This window comes from Mastigoproctus giganteus, chromosome 5 (genome assembly GCF_048544385.1).
Source record: "Mastigoproctus giganteus isolate SK-2022 chromosome 5, ASM4854438v1, whole genome shotgun sequence".
In the NCBI taxonomy this organism is placed as follows: Eukaryota; Metazoa; Arthropoda; class Arachnida; order Uropygi; family Thelyphonidae; genus Mastigoproctus; species Mastigoproctus giganteus.
Genome location: NC_143579.1, coordinates 140137431 through 140157766, shown reverse-complemented (window position 1 = coordinate 140157766; position 20336 = coordinate 140137431). Strand labels below are relative to the sequence as shown.

Genomic DNA, 20336 nt, shown 5'->3' with positions numbered 1-20336 from the left:
AAAATTTTTCTTCTCACCATTAAGAATTCCTTTTCACCAGTGAATTCTTGTCAGCTCAAATTCAGATTCAATTTTAAATTCAATTGCCAACTTTTTTTTTTTTTTGCATTGCCTAGAAGGCATATAAATTTATCATCTGTTCTGGAATTTAGCATTAGCATTAGTAGAGGCATATGATGCAAGAAAGAATGCTTATGCAGCATCGGCCAAAAAAAAAAAAAAAAAAAAAAACAACTTCCCATTTCACACATCCATTTGCTCCAAAAGTTTGTCCAGTTCTTTGAATTTCTTTAAGCTATCAACTTCCACAACAACAGGTGGAAGTTTGTTCCAGCAATCAACTACCCACTGGCTAAATGCAAATTTCCACACATCTATTCTAAAACTGTCTTTTCTCAATTTGAGTTTATGTCCCTTCAAGTTTATAATCTGAGCAAGAGGAAGAATCCCATCAGCACTGACCCTGCTCAAATTATTCAAGGCCTTATACACCTCAATTGTGTATAAGGCGTATACACCTTATACACTTGCAGGTGCGTCTCCAGATGCTGCAATTTGCAGAACTTAAGCCTTTCTTGGTAAGAGTATCCCCTTTATTCCCTTCTCTTACTCGTTCTAGCAACTTTACATCCTTCCTTAAAAAGGCCTCCAGACCTGTATGTAGTACTCAGGGTGCGGCCTGACCACTGCCTTATATAAATGGATAATCATCTCTTTATCCTTGCTAGCAAAATTCCTGTATATCATTGACCTGCTCTAGCACCTGTCTGCACTACTCAGAAAACTTCATATCTGATTGCACAATTACGCCCAGGTCTTTTTCATTCTCCACTACCCTGAGTGTAGTCACACATTTGGTACATTTTGTAAGGTATTCAACTGATTCTGAAAAAAGTGGGGTGAAAGCTTGTGATGTTTATTTAGCTTAAAATATCATACAAATCACGTAGCAGACAAATTTGTTTTAATAACAATACCCAACATGATTTTTATCTCCAGCAAATCAATGGTCATTTCTGGTCAAGTTTTATGTATAGAATTTAAAATCAATCATAAAAATTTCCTATCATGTCTCAGTTTTAAGATATAGATAGATAACTGGATTCTGTACAAAGATATCATTACTGTTTGAAATACAATTTTTAAACTTATTAATTTTTGGTTGGTTTTGTTTATTGGGCAAAAAGTTAAGCAAGTATATCATTACTGTTCTTGCAATAGAGTATATTTTGATTTTGATGCACTTTTCTAGACAAGTCAGTATTTTAATAATTTTATTATGCCATTCAACTGTTCAATGTATAGTGTATGATAAACTATGCTACAAGAATTCACCTTCTGTTCAAATTTACCACTTGCTTTTACTGTTTTTAAGTTAATGCATTGTTAAAATGGAGAAGACAAAGCACGGGACCTTGCATCAATCACCCAGACAACTTCTGCTAAGTTTGTGAACACTTGACCCCAAAAACTCAGAGGATGAAAATATACAATGTCACAAAAGTTGTATATTCATTGTACTTCAGCTACAAGATTGGTAACTAAGAAAAAAATTGGACTTCGCATATCTGTTGTATTACTTGTACAACAAACTTAAGGCTGTGGTTATATGGCAAGCTGTGAGCATTACCTTTTGCAATCCCTATGGTGTGGTGCAAGCCCAAGAATCATTTTGACGACTGCTATTTCTGCATTACAAAAATAAAAGGTATTTTCAAAAAGAGCAAGCACTGCAAAAAATACTGAAATATCCCATCAGCAATTAGGCCGGCGCCACATGATAAAGAACTGCCAATACCTGTGCCACCAAAATCCTGGGGTATTGGAAGTAGTGATGAAGGTACAGAAGAAATCGTTTTACCAGATGTTGAGGAACCATGTACTTCACATGATTTGGACTACGAGCCAGAAAAAGAAAAGGCCCCACACTACATTGAATAAGAAGAATTAAGTGACTTGATCAGAGACTTGGGCTTACCCAAAGAGAAGGCTGAATTACTTGGATCCAGACTACAACAGTGGAACTTACTCGCCAAAGGTACAAACATTACAATATACCATAAGCGAAATGAAGAGTTTAAGATATTTTGCAATGGAAAACAACATGTGTGTCTGCAAAGATGTCATTGGTCTAATGCATGAACTGAACAATGATCACAATACCTCTGAATGGTGTTTGTTCATTGATGCATGAAAGCTAAGTCTGAAAGCAGTATTGCTTCATAACAGAAATACTTTACCTTCAATTCCTCCTGTTCATGCTGTTCACCTGAATGAAACTTACAATAGTATGTCCCAGATTCTTGCCGCTATACATTACAATGACTATGGTTGGAATATTTGTGGTGATCTCAAAGTGATTGGACTGCTTGTTGGGTTGCAAGGCGGTTTCACCAAATACTGTCTGTTGTTTCCTGTGTTTGTGGGATAGTCATACAACAGCCAAACACTACATCATACAACACTGGGACAAAGGAGATTATTAAGGCTGTGGTTATATGGCAAGCTTAAGGCTGTGGTTATATGGCAAGCTGTGAGCATTACCTTTTGCAATCCCTATGGTGTGGTGCAAGCCCAAGAATCATTTTGACGACTGCTATTTCTGCATTACAAAAATAAAAGGTATTTTCAAAAAGAGCAAGCACTGCAAAAAATACTGAAATATCCCATCAGCAATTAGGCCGGCGCCACATGATAAAGAACTGCCAATACCTGTGCCACCAAAATCCTGGGGTATTGGAAGTAGTGATGAAGGTACAGAAGAAATCGTTTTACCAGATGTTGAGGAACCATGTACTTCACATGATTTGGACTACGAGCCAGAAAAAGAAAAGGCCCCACACTACATTGAATAAGAAGAATTAAGTGACTTGATCAGAGACTTGGGCTTACCCAAAGAGAAGGCTGAATTACTTGGATCCAGACTACAACAGTGGAACTTACTCGCCAAAGGTACAAACATTACAATATACCATAAGCGAAATGAAGAGTTTAAGATATTTTGCAATGGAAAACAACATGTGTGTCTGCAAAGATGTCATTGGTCTAATGCATGAACTGAACAATGATCACAATACCTCTGAATGGTGTTTGTTCATTGATGCATGAAAGCTAAGTCTGAAAGCAGTATTGCTTCATAACAGAAATACTTTACCTTCAATTCCTCCTGTTCATGCTGTTCACCTGAATGAAACTTACAATAGTATGTCCCAGATTCTTGCCGCTATACATTACAATGACTATGGTTGGAATATTTGTGGTGATCTCAAAGTGATTGGACTGCTTGTTGGGTTGCAAGGCGGTTTCACCAAATACTGTCTGTTGTTTCCTGTGTTTGTGGGATAGTCATACAACAGCCAAACACTACATCATACAACACTGGGACAAAGGAGATGAATATATTCCCGGCAAAAGCAATGTAAAGTATGTTCCATTGGTTGATCCACAAAAGGTTTTTCTTTCCCCCCCCCCTTTACACATCAAACTTGGACTGATTAAGAATTTCACTAAGGCACTGGATAAAGAAAGCGGAGGATTTGCATATTCACTGAAAATGTTTCCAAATTTATCTCATGCAAAGCTGAAGGAAGGAATTTTCATAGGTCCTCAAATAAGAAAACTCCTAAAAGATGAATTTCAAAGAAATCTGAATGACGTTTTCAAGTTTTAGACCTAAATGGATGTCAAATAAACTAATTAGACATATGGCAGAGAAGAAAAATGCATGGAATACATATAAATTAACATGTGACACAGAAGCCTATGGGTGACTCCGTAGCCAGGTGGGAAGGAGCAGCAGTGCGTAGCACACGCTTCTTGATTAGACCGGGGTTCGAGCCCGTCACCACCAAATACGGAGGATACGGAAAGGTTAGGGAATGACCACCGCATATCCCGGAGCAATATGGCCTTAGTTGCTAATGCTCCTAAAAACCAAATAACAAACAAACAAACAAACAGAAGCCTATGATAGATACAAGTTGATCTGTAACCAAGTTACAAAGGAGGTTAGGCAGGCAAAGGCAGATTACGAGAAATCTTTGGCAAAGGATGCAAAGAAAAACAGCAAAGAGTTCTTTACTTATGTAAACTCTAGAAGGAAGGGGATGAATCAGATTGGTCCACTTGATATCGATGGGTCACCTGTTGATGATCCTGATCAGGTAGCTAACAAACTAAATGAATATTTTGCATCGACATTCACACATGAGGAGTTATTCATCGAGGGCAATGACAGAGGGGTATTCAACTCTGGCAGTAAGCTAGATAATCTTGTAGTAACTGAGAGTAAAGTGGAGGAGAAATTGTTGAAGATAAACACAAGAAAGGCACCCGGGGTGGATGGAATCTATCCAATTATATTAAAGGAGACAGCAAAGGAAGTAAGCAAACCCTTAGCCATAATTATGAGAGCTTCTTTGGACTCAGGGGAGGTACCCATAGACTGGAGATATGCAAATGTGTATAGACCTGTGAGTTTAACTTCTGTTCCAGGAAAATTAATGGAGGCACTGGTTAAAGAAGCACTGCAGGATCATCTAGACAAGACTTCAGTTATAGCTCGGACACAGCATGGTTCTTTTAAGGGGAAGTCCTGCCTGACCAATTTGATTGGATACTATAATGCAGTCACAAAAGAATTGGATGCAGGGAATAACTTTGATATTATATACTTGGATCTTAGAAAGGCTTTTGATACTGTTGCACATGGAAGACTGCTGCACAAATTGGAGCAGTGTGGCATTGGATGCAAATTGCTGCTATGGATAAAGGGGTGGTTGAGGGGGAGAAGACAGAGAGTGGTAATCAATGGACACTGCTCATCGTGGACTAACGTTATTAGTGGAGTCCCTCAGGGTTCAGTGGTGGGTCCATCGTTGTTTTCTGTATTTATAAATAATATTAATGATGGTATATGAAGCTTAATGTCCAAGTTTGCAGACGATACAAAGGTTGGCAGGGTTGTTAAGGACACTACTGACGCTATGCTGCTGCAACAGGATCCGGAAAGGTTGAGCAGATGGGCTGAGAGGTGGCAAATGACGTTTAACATTGACAAATGTAAAGTACTATATATGGGAAACAGCAACCCCAGAGCAACATATCAAACTCTGTGGTACTACATTGACAGTGGTAGAGAATGAAAAGGACCTGGGGGTAATTGTACAGGCAGATATGAAGTTCTCTGAGCAGTGCAGACGAGCTGCAAGAGTAGCTCATGGTGTCTTGTCAATGATATAGAGGAATTTTTCTAGCAGGGATAAGGAGGTGATTATTCCCTTGTATAAGGCAATGGTCAGGCCACACCTTGAGTACTGTATACAGGTCTGGAGGCCTCATTTCAAGAAGGATGTAGAGATGCTGGAACGAGTACATAGAAGGGCAACAAGATTAGTGAATGGAACAAAGGGTTGCTCTTACAAAGAAAGGCTTAAGTTTTGCAAATTACAATGTCTGGAGACCAGGCAACGGCGAGGTGATCTGATAGAGGTGTATAAAATCTTGAATGGTTTGAGCATGCTCAATGCTGATGGGGTTTTTCCTTTTGCTCAGAATAATCACCTGAGAGGACATAAATTCAAATTGAGGAAAGACAGATGTAGGATAGATGTGCGGAAATTTGCCTTTAGCCAGCAGGTATTTGGTTGGTGGGACAGACTTCCATCCCTTGTTGTGGAAGTTGATAGCCTAAATAAATTTAAGGCTCAGCTGGAGAGGTATTTCAAATGAATGGAGGGTTGAAGTGGAAGTGGTTTTTTTTTTGGCTGATTGTGCATAAGCTTCCTTTCTTCACACTTTGTCTTATTATGCATGTGTATTAGATTGGGTGACAATATATATATATATATATATATATATATAGTAAACCCTCATTAAATCGGACTAATAGGGGCTGAGAGGCATTCGTTTTACTGAAAGTCTGGATTATATGAAATACGCTTTGTAATGTTTGTAAAGCTTATTTAAACAATATAATGTATGTGAATATCATTTTGTTTGTTAGTTTGTTTGTCATTAGGTTTTTAGGAGCACTAGCAACTAAGGCCATATTGCTCCGGGGATATACGGTGTTCATTCCCTGACCTTTCCGCACCCTCTGCATTTGTTGGTCCCAGGCTCAAACCCCGGTCTAATCAAGAAGCGTGTGCTATACACTGCTGCTCCTGCTCACCTGGCTATGGAGGCGCTGTGCATTACAGTAAAAACATGTTTATTTTACATTAAAAATATGTATGTACATAGTTAAAATATGTAGTAAATATATAGCCAAAGTTTTTGAATTGATTTCTTTTGCAGCATCAGCAAAGTTGTAAATCCTAGATTTTACGTTGTATGACTTTAAATTTTTCAATGTCTGTTGTCCTCTTCTGTCTTCTTCACTAACTAGTGGCTCCTCAACTTTTAAGACTTCACTCAAAAACTTCTTTCTGTAGAGCCGCTTTGACGTTTAGATCACCCCTTGGTCCACAGGCTGGAAAACAGATGTCATGTTTGGTGGCAGGAACATGCACTAAATCTTCTTATCTCGACTGACAATTTTTTCAACGTCAGGGTGGGTTGGTGCGTTTTCTAGCAAAACCAAGGTCTTTACTTCGTCTTCTGGGATTTTCAAATCTTCGATTTGATGTCTTCTGATTTCTGGCACAGCTTTTTTGTGGAACCAATCCGTTGTTATTTCCATGGTAAACCATGAATTGCAGGAATTGTAGTAGTGTACCGGTAGATCATCCATTACTACAATGTTTTTTAGTGCACGTGTTTGCTTTTCCAAACAATGACAGTTTTTAACATAGGGGTTCCGTCAGCATTTGCACACAGCAATGCTGAAACACGTTCCTTGCTTATTTTTCTTTCAGGCATGGTTTTCTCAGTCTTTGACACTTATGTGTTTTCATCCAGAACTCTCCAAAACAGTTCCGTCTCATCAAAATTGTACACCTGGTTCAATTGATAACCCTCCTTTTGAATAAAATCATTCAGTTGTTTCCTGAAAGGCTCAACAGCTTCAAAATCAGCACATTTTCTTGTTTGAAATGCTATGCCGTCTTCTAAATATAAAAAGCCTACCTGAGCTCCCTTTAAATTGTTCAATTCCTAACTGTTTAGCCAGTCTCTCTGCCGCTGCTTGAATTTCTAATCCTTGCACAGCCAAACCAGATGAATGAAGTTGGTAAAACCATTTGTACACAGCATCATCTAGTGTTTTATCAGTAGGCATCGTTTAACTTTATTTTTTTCTTTCTCCAACGTTAAACTTGGAACAAAATTACGAATTTCACTTTTTTCTTTTTAATGTCCGACATGGTTTGTTCTGCGATGCCGTACTCAAGAAAGATGCTGGATACTGAAGCTCCTTTTTAAAGTTTTTCTATCACCTATTTTTTCTAATAGTTTAAACTATTTTTTAAACTATAGTTTTTCTATAGTTTATCATGAAGAGAAAGCATTTTATGCTTCTATCCTACACTAGGCTTACTTAAAGACATAAAGTAAAGTGCAGCCATTATCAACCCACTGCAGGATGGAAGCCTCCTCAACAATTCATGTTGAGGGAAATGGACCATAATCTGCCACGCTGGTCCAGTGCAGGTTGGCAGATCGACCGTATTCAGCAGTCAGGGGCTTGAACCCCAGTCTACTCAAAGAGCGTGTGCTACTGCACCCCTGCCCACTCGGATACTCAAATCAAACTGGTATTCCAAGATGAGGAATTCATTACAAAATTAAATAACAGTAATAAGAGAACCTGGAAGGCATTCGAAAATGTCTGCCGGAATTTTATGAGCAATAAGAAATCATAAAATTAGAGTAAAATTGGGGATGAGCTAATTTTAGTGTAGAGAGAGTTGGGATGTAACATGTCATTAAAGCTTAGTTTCCTACGTTCCCGTATAGGCCTTTTCCTGAAAACTTGAGAGCAGTCTCCAATGAACATGGTGTAAGGTTTCACCAAGATATTTCTCAAATTGGAAAAAAATGTCAAGGAAAATGGAATCCAAATATGTTATAGACTACTGTTGGAATCTCATTATGGGAGACACCAATGGATGATTATAAAAGGCAAGAAGCAACAAAATAAGTGTTTTTTATCAGATAAACATTTCTGTAAACAGAATTAAAGTTAATAGACCCATTGTTCAATATTTAGTACTGTATGTAACATTTTCTTAAAATATATGAAATCTTTTTTTTTTTTACTAGAAACAGTTTTTGACTTTAATCCCTTCTCCCTTAAAATTGGTGGGTGTTACAGTAATATGGTTGCCATATTTGAATTCAACAATGTCAAATCTATAAGAATCACCCTGAATTTTAACAGGAGTGAAAAAATGTTTTTTTTTTTCCCCCAACCAGTGTCACTACTGCTTGCTAAAGGAAATGCAACACTGAAAAAATGAACAAACTCTGACATCCTATACTGAGATTTCAAAAAGACTTTTGATATTACTGCACATAAAAGGCAGTAATACAAATTTGAACAGTGTGGCATTAAGGGCAAGTTACTAAGGTAAATTGCCATTAATTCATCAACATCAGCCATTTTCAATCCACTGCAGAATGAAGGCCTCTCCAGCAACTTTCCAGTTCCTTCTGTATTGTGCAATGGCCATCCATTTACTACCAACAAACTTGTGAATTTCATCTGTCCATCTCCGTTGTCTTCCAGGTTTTCTTCTAGCTCCTCTTGGGTACCATTCTGTTATTTTCTTAGTCCATCTGTCATCATGTCTTTGAGCTATGTGTCCTGCTGAAGACCATTTCAGTTCTTTGGTTTTGACAAGAATGGCCTTTATTTGTGTTTGCTGCCTAATCCACTTGTTTTTCTTCTTATCCAACAGTCTGATTCCTAATATAATTTTCCATTCTTCGCTCTTCCATTCTTTTGGTGAGTACAAAAGCTTCATTTTCATAAGTCATGGTGGGGAGTATACATTGGTTCATTATTTTATGTTTCAGACAAATTGGGATTTTTGGTCCTCAGTATGCAACTGTATTTCTTGAATGCTATCCATCTGAAATTTATTCTTCTTTTGACTTCCAGCCATTTATCATTATTACAGCTAATGACTTGTCCTAGATAAATATATGAATTCACCTTTTCAATTACTGCTCCTTCAATGATTATATCCCTTTCTGCGGCATAGCCATATTCATCTTTAGTTCGAAATCCTTACTAACTCTACATAACTGATTAAGATTTTCCTCTAATTCTTTGGGATCGTGGCTTATGATCACAATGTCTTCTACAGATCGTAAGTGGTTTACGTACCCTCCATTCACATTGACTCCTTTTTGTGATCAATCTAATCTTCTGAAAGCTTTTTCAAGCTTCAAGGCCAGCAGTAAACAACTTTGGAGATATTGTGTCTCCTTGCCAAACTTCTTTCTCAATTTTAAATTTGCTACTGTCTTTATCTAGTCTTCTAAAGGAGGTAGCGTTCTCATATATTTTCCTCAAAATCATAATGTATGGGTTTTTTTTTTTTTTTTTTTTTTTTAAACGTGCAGGTGATCCATAGTTGTGAATCCTGTCCTAAAGCCAGTTTACTCTTTCGGTTGATTCTCGTCAAGTATTCTTTCTAATCTGTTAGGAATGACCCTTGAGAACAACTTGTAGATGCGAGATAACAAGCTAATTGATCTATAATTTCCAATTTCTGATTTATATCCTTTCTTATGCAGCAAAATTATGATTGCATTATTGCACTCCTTAGGCATTATGCCTTTCCTAATGTATTTTTTAAATAGCAGAGTCTTTTTAAAGAGTCTTGCCAGTTTCTGTGTCATGTCTCTTCCTTCCAATTTTAACAACTCTACAGTAACTTCATCTTCACCTAAGGCTTTCTGATTATTCATTTTCTTCAATGCATATTCTACCTCATCAGAAAGGATATCGAGCATGTCACATGTGTTGCAAATTTGTTATCCACCTTCCCCACTACTTGCATAATTTTCAAACTCCTTATATAATTCTTTATAGTATCTTCTACTAGTTTAATTATGCATTCTCTGCTATTTATAAGCACACCACCACTATTCTTCAGTTTCAGTATCATTTGTCTTTCTTTGTTACTGCTCATTGACTGCTGATTTAAGTCCTCTGTTTTCCCTTAATGCTTGTTCTACTTTTCTTGTGTTAAATCTTCTTATGCCTCTCTGAGTCTCTTTCCAGTAGCTTTGCACAACTCATTATACTTAATTTTGTCCTTGTCAGTGTTTATCTTGCTTATTATTTGTTGTCTTTGGTCCATTGCGAAAAGAGTTTCTTGACTAATTTTTTCTTCTTTCGATTTCTTTTTACCTATAGGTTTCTCAGGCTTTATCACTTTCAGAAAATTGCTGTATTCCTCGTTGATATCTTTATCCTGAAAGTTCTTTAGAAGCTCAAACTTGTTCTTAAGTTCCAGTACATATTGCTTTTTCTCCTCTTCCGTTATCTCAAAGACCTTTGTATTATTTATTCGAATCAATTTTTTTCCTTTCTTTTTTTATATCTATATCAAGTGTGCATCTTACCATTCTGCGATCACTTCCAACATTTACCTTGTTCAGGACGGTAACACTGTTCACCATATATCTTCTGTTAATTACTGATCATTAATTTGTAGGTTATACACGTAATTTACAAATTAATCTTATAACCCCAAACAACCGATTAAAAATGTACAATCTTTATTTTCTTCTTTATACTTAGTACATATTCTGAAATAGATTATTCTATATTGTATTAGAAGAATTAAATTAAATGTTTCAAACTTTCGTTGTTCTATGACAAAAGATGCAAATATACTTTTGGCATGTAACTCAATGCCAAATGTGAAATGACTGAAATGCAATATTCATTTTTGCACTGCTTTCTATGCACTGAATGCTGCTGTTAAACTTATTTGTTTGCAAACACCTGATTACATTATCTTTCCCACTGCATGAAATCGACAACTCACATCTACATATGGTACACAAGGCACATCATGAAATGCAGCATTTTATTTTTATTACCTTTTCAGATTTTATTTATTTTATTTTTTTAATGTTAATTTTATTGTATTACAGATCAAACTCCAATTGCAATGCACTGGAAAAAATATAATAATGAAAGATAAAAACAAAAAATAGCTAAGAATGCAAAAACAAACATTTTAGTGTTTAGAATCTGTTAAAACTAAAAAAAAAACACAAAAAAACACAAAAAAAAAAAAAAACTTTTAATATAAAATAATTTAAAAGCTAAAACACTATGTAAATACAATAATATAAGATATAAATAAATGATTCACTTCCATGCATTCTGAAAGACCATTTATAAAATTTAAATACATTTTAACATTGCTTAAAATGCAAAGTTGTAAAAATAAAATCTAAGAATGAATCAATGCATGGATATACAAAAGAATGAATATCTATAAAAGGAGCTAAATTTAGAGTATTTATTACATATAAAAGATGACTGATGGGACTGAGTCTGCCATGATCAGTACGATTTTTTATGTTGAATAAATCTGTTTGGAGTGTGAAAATTAAAATAAATAATAAATTATTAGTTATTATTTATTTTAAAATAATAAAAATAATATCAGAATAAATAATAATTAAAATATTAATAACAAAGTTAACTGGCCTGACCTTGAAAGGTCAGGGCAGTGAACTTTGTTATGTAAAATTTTATGAACGATCAAAGACTTGAAAGAATAGTGTTTGACCAAAAGGCTTCAAATTGCATCTTTTTAAGTATTCATTATACTGATATTTAAAGTATCTGATTTCGCCCTCTGATCTAAGCATATATTTTACAGCATTGCAATGTATGTGCCCTAAAGCAACAACTAGAGGGCCAGAGATGGGAGACCAAATGAAAGAGGCAAATTCTACAATGGGAAGAACTAAGGAGATGTAAAGTGTTCTACACAGTGATGCTGAAACCAGAGATATTGAGTAGCATTTCAAAAAACCTAAAACTTAATTACCACAAGCAATAACATTTTAATTTAAAGTGAAAAGCTGCAAATTACTGATCGTAAATATCAAATACTAATTAAGTGTTTTGTGCTTAAGCAACAAAAAAAAAAAAAAAAGAAGCATTCTGGCAATATGTCATCAGATCTGATGACATATTGCCAAAGCCAGATAATTAAAAAATTTTTTTTTTGAAATCAGCAAAATAAGATTCCTTCAAATTACAAACAGTATTAAACAGGTTTTATTCTTAGGCCTATAGAAATAACTTTAATATACACTGAGTGATCACTGAATTATTACCACCCCTATGAAAACTGAATGCGACGTGTTGACCATGTGAGGTACAAGAGTGAGCTTGTATCTCACATGGTTGACAAGATACATTTGTTAACATTAAAACAAATTCATATTTCATGTAAAATGTATGAGGATCGACACACATCATAAAACATTTTGCTGTATTTACACTGAGTGATCACTGAATTATGACCACCTACCTAATACTTTGTAGGTCCTCCTTTTGCCCCCAGTACAGCAGCTATCCGAATCTTGTCAACCATGTGAGATATAAGCTCACTCTTGTACCTCACATGGTCAACACGTCGCATTCAGTTTTCATAGGGGTGGTAATAATTCAGTGATCACTCAGTGTATATTAAAGTTATTTCTATAGGCCTAAGAATAAAACCTGTTTAATACTGTTTGTAATTTGAAGGAATCTTTTATTTTGCTGATTTCAAAAAAAAAATTTTTAAATTATCTGGCTTTGGCAATATGTCATCAGATCTGATGACATATTGCCAGAATGCTTCTTTTTTTTTTTTTTTTGTTGCTTAAGCACAAAACACTTAATTAGTATTTGATATTTACGATCAGTCAGATAACTATGAAACCACACAGTGGATCCTGAAAGCCATAAGCTTGAAGTTTTTTTAACAAGTAGAGAGTGAGAAACAAAAAAAAAAAAGCATTTTGGCAATATGTCATCAGATCTGTGGATGTCTATGGGATGATCCACACATCTGATGATACATTGCCAAAATGCTAATAAATTTGATAGCACTGATCCTCTATGTCTAAATCCACGTTGATGAACTGAGATGAAATTATTTTTAAAACCCACGATCTTTGAACAGATGATGTGTCAAACAGCTGTGTAAGAAGTTTACTAAAGTTACAGGATGATAATTCTAAATCAATTTAAAATTTGAACATTTTACAATACATGGAAAATCTTACATTGTTTTTCTTTGGTATCTTACTGAAAGGTGTGGTTAATAGGTTCACTATAAAATTAAGTGCTATAAAATTATTGATGTAACATACAACAGTGCTGTTATTGCATGTTTCTATTTTGCAACATACTACCACAGCACATCTGATGACCAATTTCTTAAAAAAAAATCCAGATAAAATGCATTTTTTGTGTGTAAAGAAAAGGATGGAGAGAAAAACAGTTTTTGTAAAATTACTGATAAAATCTTTCATAAACTACACAATTCTGAAATGGAGAAGTATCAAATAGAGCGAAAAAAATTGATTTTCCATCATAAATCTAGTGAGTTGGCAGCTAAGTAGCTGTAATAAAAATATCCATGCATTACTTTATTTTAAATATGCCATTCTAGGTGCTAGTAGCGAGAGCAATTTTAATATACACCGTTGAGACCTTTAAAAAAATTACAAAACTTACTGATATGTTGGCTAAATGGCATCATAGCACACTTACTTATCTAAGAGAGTAATGGCAGTTTGTGGTTTGACTCGGAGATATTTTCCTGTTTCTTTACCATAGTCACAAAAGTAGGTAGACCAGTCTTCATTCAGAAACAGATCCAACAGCTAAAGTACAAGAATTTCTGCTGTTGACATAAATTTGTTAATACAGCTTATTAACAAAATTAGCTGAATGTTACTGAATATCAAATATTCAAATTAAATATTAGTTACGTTAAAAAATATGAGCCGTGATCAAAAGGTTCTAATATTTTATTAATTACAGCAAAAGTGGTGAAGGCAAAAGATGATGAATAAACATACAGGCATGTCACCGCTATTCGTTCCAGCTGCTCTCTGCACCACCACCACCAAACCAGTAATTAGTAGTCGAGTCAAGGAATGTGTTCTGAAGTTCAGATAGAGCTTTTGTCACAATTAAAAGCAGAATGATATGTGCATTAAGATATGCATGAAGAATGGTAATAATGGGGCAAGAAAATCAGCAGGACCTCTTTCTGAGATTTTGCTGATCTGCCTGCATCATCAGCCAATTCATTACCCTTTATATCCAGCAGTAGATGACAATGGACACTCAGAAAGAAAAAGTGCCATCTTTTTCTTTCTGAATGTTCATTTGTCATCTGCTGAACCTGAGAGAGGAATGTATGAGGTTCAACTGCAGAATCTAGGAGTGGACTGTATGAGGATAATATCTCATCACTAATAAAACCTATAATGCACATACACCTTCCACAATTGTAACTCTCAGATACAGTTTACAGTTTTAATAGAAAGATGGTCACTGATCCCAGATAATGATGATTTTGAGCCACCATGAAAATCATGAGGGTAAGTAGCTCTAGTGTTTGGCTTGATAGACAGCACATAATTGCAGGTAGACAAAAAATGGAGCGCAGGCCTGATTTTTATTGGAAACGTTGCAGTATGGTATGGGCTTGGCAAACCCAGGGTCCTGAGCTGGATATCATCATTCTTCTCTTTCTTGGTGATTCCTTTATACTTCTCTCTCTATCTCTCTCTCTCTCACAGGGGGTAACTCGGCGAATTTTTTTTTTTTTTGGCTGGTGCAGCATAAGCCTCAGGCTTCCTTGTACCATATGGCTAATAATAATAATAATAATAATAATAATGGTACTTCAAGAGTGGAAGGTTTGTCTTGATGACTGGAAAGTATTGTTTAACATGATCCGAAGATCACTAAATATCTCTTGGACCGAATACCCAAGGAATAACTGGCAATTTGATAGGTGTTAAGGATGAAGGCAAATGGGCCTGTGGTACTGGATTCCACAATTAAAGAGTAACAATAGAACATGTCCAGTGAAAAAATTTTAATAACTAAGTATGGAGCTATCAGTGTACACGAACCTCTCCTTCAGCAAATGAGACGTATACAAAATACTAACAAAATATAGACGTTAGAGATGGAATTAAAATAAAATAAATACCAAGTGAGTTGCGCGTGCTCTAATGCACACATGACTGGTGATCGAACATTATTCACTAGATTGGTGTTCATTGTTGGTGCACGGATGAGTGTGGGTTTGCTGCCAGTGCTTGTCGAGTATTAAGACTGTTGATTCCAAGATAGGGTGTAGCCTCGTACCCTTGCAGCGATTCAAGGCTTTTGGACAGCATGATATGTTCAACGATTCTAGCCAAAGGTGGTGACAGAAGTATCGGGATCGGTCGATCACTTCCCAATCGCTTCTGGGGTTAAGGTCATGATGTGCTGACCAGTAATGTTCCGCGATTGCCGAGTGGTCAGTGTCACCTAGGCGAATCGATCTGTCGTGTTCTGCAAGGCGATCCTGAAGGTGTCTAGAGCTATCCCCTATATAGCAACTGCCTCAAGCATTGCAAGTTATGCATACACTACTCCACTACGTAATAGAGGGGCAATAAAAGTCTTAAAGTTCGAAACCAGAGAACGTAAGCTCCCACCAGGGAGCAGTACGCATTTTGCTGTACTCGCAGAGGATTTTTGAAATCTGGTCCGACGTTCTCGGATGGGTCATAAGCAATTGTGCTTGTAGCTTGCTATTTGTTTGTTTGTTATTTGGTTTTTAGGAGCATTAGCAACTAAGGCCATATTGCTCCGGGATATGCGGTGGTCATTCCCTGACCTTTCCGCATCATCTGTATTTGGTGGTTACGGGCTCGAACCCCGGTCTAATCAAGAAGCGTATGCTGTGCACTTCTGCTCCTTCCCACCTGGCTGTGCTTGTAGCAAGCACTTGTCTAATACATGGGTTGGGTACCCATGTATTGGGTCTAAAACATGGGTTGGGTCAGTTCTTACTCTGGAAATCTCGGTGCCCCTAGCTTCCTCTGAGCTGGAATGGCTTCAAGCTTGAGAAAATAGAGTGCTGTTTAGGAAAGTGGCGTGGGCTGAGTGGTAGTTAGTAAACTGCCCGCATCACATTGGCTTACAGTACACCAAGGTTTCCAGGCATGGGCTCACTTGTTTCACAAGAACATCCAGGAATGGAAGGGACCCATTCACTTCTAACTCTACAGTGAACTGGATGAACAATGATAAGGAGTTGAGGTACTCTAACAGTGCTGTCTCTGAACCACATGGGATGATGGTGATTCATTTGCCTAACTAAAGAACTCACGGTTCCTGACAGCAAGATCATGGCGTCCTTTGATGTTGTCTCTCTCTCTCTCTCTTTTTACATCCATTCCCATCCAACAGGCCGTTGACTGTACCAAGTGACTTCTGGAGAATGACCCAAGCCTACCGAGCAGAAAATTGCTATCCACAGAGGACATCTGTGCTGCCCTCAACCTGTGCCTGTCAGGCAGCACCATTACCAACGATTCCCTGTACGAGCAAATACAGGGTATGGCAATGGGTGCCCCTCTCAGCTCCGTCATCACTAACATCACTATGGAGGAATTAGAGGAACAGATATTCCTGAACCCACCTGTACCGATTGCAATGTGGTGCGGATATGTCAGTGATATCTTCACCATCATCCCATGTGGATCAGAGATAGCACTGTTAGAGTACCTTAATTCCTTATCACTGTTCATCCAGTTCACTGTAGAGTTAGAAGTGGATGGGTCCCTTCCATTCCTGGATGTTCTAGTGAAATGAGTGGGAGCACACCTGGAAACCTCGGTGTACCATAAGCCAAAGCGGTGTGGGCAGTTTACCAGATCAGCCCACACCCACTGCCATCTAAACAGCACTGCATGCACGCTATTCTCTTGAGCTTGGAGCCACCAAGCTCATTAGCTTTTTCTTTATATGGGGCCCCCCAAATTCCATTTTGTCTTGGGCCCCATGAAGGTATAATGTGCCACTGGGGATATATTTAAATAGAGGGGTGTAAGAATATTTGCTGATGCTATCCAGGCAATGTGAGGTGGGTCAGAAAACTGACTGGAGAAATAACAGACTAACAGATTGACAGGAGCTGCAAAGCAGAGGTAAAATTATTACTTTCACTTCTTCTACTGGGATATAGAGCAGCCTGAGAAGAGAGGCATTGGTGATTTTGTGCCTGCTGGGGTCTAAAGACCCCCAGCAGGCTCAAAATGGGACAAGAAATACATGGGCTGTGTTATGATTACTAAAAAAAAACCAGTTTTCGCATGCATGCTTGCACGCTAGTATAGGAGTATAGCAAAGAAATCTGATGAATTTCTAATACTGGTTGATGCCAACTGGAAAAAACATGATAGGGTTTATTGGTATCGGAAACATGATGCCCTCACATGTCGGTGATGTGGAATCCGAATATATATGGTGAGTGGAACGTGTACGGGAAGAACAGGAGATGGCGAGGAATAATCATCTTGGCTAAGAAGCACACAGGATATATGGTAGTGCAAAAGATATGGGTGGTAAGAGCAATGCTGAGTCAGCTTGTTGTTACATTAGAAAATAGAAAAACTAAATGACAACTAGGTCTCTGCTATAGGACAAATGACTGTAATGAGTATAATGAACAAACACATAGACAGTCAGTGTGGGCCAATGGATCAGAATATCCTATAATGGGGTAATTTAACTTTACAGATATAGACTGCTACTTGTGGGCTGGTCACACAAGTAAAAGAATTTTCTGGATATATCAGGTATTTTCTATAACAGCAAGATAGAGAGGCAACAGGAGAAAACAATACTCTTGATATGATTATCAGCAGTGACTAGTCATACATCAAAAATAACCAATAAAAAGAACCACTAGGTGGCAGTGATCACAGTATATTTAAGTGGAATTCGCAAACATATATCAACTGTCAAGGGCAAAGGAAACAGTTTTGCTTTCGTAAAAGTAACCACAGTCAAACACTTTCTAAATTTCTTTCGGTAGGGCCAACTGATGTTCTAAATGGGAGATATTCAGAAAAGTAATCATAGCAGCCACTAATCTTTTTATACAAAATGAGATATCAGATAAACTGATGAGACTAATGGCAGAGAAGAAAAATGCATGGGATGATTAAAAATTAGCAGGGGACATGGAATCCTGCAGCAAGTAGGAACTAATCTACAACCAAGTGACTAAGGAGAGATTAGGCAAGCTAAGGCATATTATGAGAAGTCTTGGGCTAAGAATGCCCAGGACGTCTCATAATATTATGATAGTTATGTTATTATGAGAAGTAAGCTGACCAACAAAATTGTCTGCTTATGTTAACACTAGAGAGGAAAGGGCTGAACAACATTACCCACTAGACATGAATGGCATAATTGATAATTTTGTTCAGATAGAGGACAAACTAAATAAATATTTTTTTTATCTACATTCATGCCTAGAGAAGTTTTAAGCAATAAGAACAAAAAACGCAAACCAAATTTTTACTTGAAGCTAAATAACTTGGTTATAATTGAGAAGACAGTGGAAGACAAAATTGCTAAAGATAAAAGTAAATAGGGCACCTGTGGCTGATGGGGTCTATGCAGTTATATTAAAAGAAGCAACAAAAGAGGTAAGCAAACCCTTGTTCATAAATATGAGAGCATCTTGGATTGAAGAGAGGTTCCTATGGACTGGATATGTGCAAATGAGGGATAAAAGGGAAACATGAGCAATTATATATCTATAAGTTGGAATTCTGTTCCAGGGAAAATAATGAAGTCAGTAGTTAAAGAAATATTACAGGATCATCTTAACAGGAATGAAATTATACTAAAGTCACAGCTTGGTTTTTCTAAGGCAGGGTCCTGTCTGACTAATTTGATAAGCTTTTGACACTGTTCTAGACAAAAGATTGCTATAGAAATAGGAGATATTTGGATAAAGAGACTGAGGAGCAGAAGATGGAATGGTTATAAATGGGCACTGGACTGGTGTTATTAATGGAATTCTCAGGGGTCAGTGCTGAGCCACTTACTGGTTACAATATTTACCTATGATAGTGGTGAAGACATATCAAGCTTATTGTGTAAGTCTGCATATAATGCAGAAGTTGACATGGTAGTTATATCAGAAAATGAAGTATACTACAGCAAGATGTAGAAAAATTAGGAATATGGGTTGAGAAGTTGAAATTGATTTTGGTGAGTGTGTACGCCTTGGATTTTTGGAATGGAAGCATTAGCCGCAGGCAGAATCTGATTGGTTATAAGTAGTTACATCGTCAATAGGTTTTTGTAGAACATAAAGTCTATCTAAAAGCATTTTGGCAGAATAGCCATCCCAGTTTGCCTTATTAAACTTTGATCAGGATTTGAAGTTACCACTGTTTGTACCGAGCAAATAATTAGAAATAATCACTGTTATTGTCATGATTGGAAAGATGGATGGTGAACAAACTGACAAGTCGACTGCAGAAGTAGATTGTGTAGGTAAGAGATCCAGAGTTTAATATATTAAGATCATTATTATTCATAAATTCCTCAATAAATTTGGCTTGTGTCCATTGTAGCAGACCTGCCCACAATGGATAGTGTCTATTAAAGTCACTGAAAGGATAAATTGGAGTTGAGAGTTGTGTGATGAGGTTGTCAAGTTCTGAATGGGGAAGTGGTAGAGATGGAATGGAAGCATTCCAAGCATAAGAATATAAATGGAAACAGGAATAACTGAAGTACCAACTATAATACAAGCAGCAATAGCTTCTAGGCTGGTACTTAATTGGATTGGCCTGGATGGCACGTTAGAATTAACAAAAATAGCTAATCCTCCATGAGCAGGAGACTCCGAGTTCCTATCTTGTCTGTACATCATATCATCATCATCAGCCATTTTCAATCCATTGCAGGATGAAGGCCTCTCCAGCAACTTTCCAGTACATCATATAATACTGGTCAACACAAAATGTTATGAAAATGAAAATTCCCAATACTGACTAATTTTATGCTGCTGAACACGAAAATCACATCAAAATTTGTTGACTGGCTCTTGTTTTCGAATTACAGTTCAGGTCTCGTTAGCGAGTTACTCTACATTATCAACTAAGGCTCTCAGCAAAATGCATGGCAACCGCAGTTTCAGTATCACTATGCTCTTATCACGTGATAGGCAACTGTCGCCAATACATCGCATGATACAGAGCGAGCCGACAACTCATTCGCAGTAATCCTTGAATACAGGTACTGGGTGATTCGTTCTCAGTTAATGGCTGTTCTCTGTGAGAATAGTCTGGTTGACTTCTGCTACATATGTTGAGAAGTC

At 36.9% G+C, this 20336-nt stretch overlaps 1 protein-coding gene across 2 annotated transcripts in view; it reads right to left on the bottom strand.

Annotated features, from left to right (window-relative positions):
* Positions 1 to 20336, bottom strand: part of Sec15 (exocyst complex component Sec15) — a 654019-nt gene that overhangs the window by 25056 nt on the left and 608627 nt on the right. The window contains exon 19 of one of the 2 annotated variants that reach the window (XR_016546976.1): positions 13688 to 13820. Coding sequence is in view for 1 of the 2 variants with exons in the window: in XM_090374206.1 (XP_090230332.1) it covers positions 13688 to 13800 (113 nt within the window). In the remaining variant the exon portion in view is untranslated. The remainder of the gene's footprint in view (positions 1 to 13687; positions 13821 to 20336) is intronic. The other variant, XM_090374206.1, reaches the window with a different exon arrangement.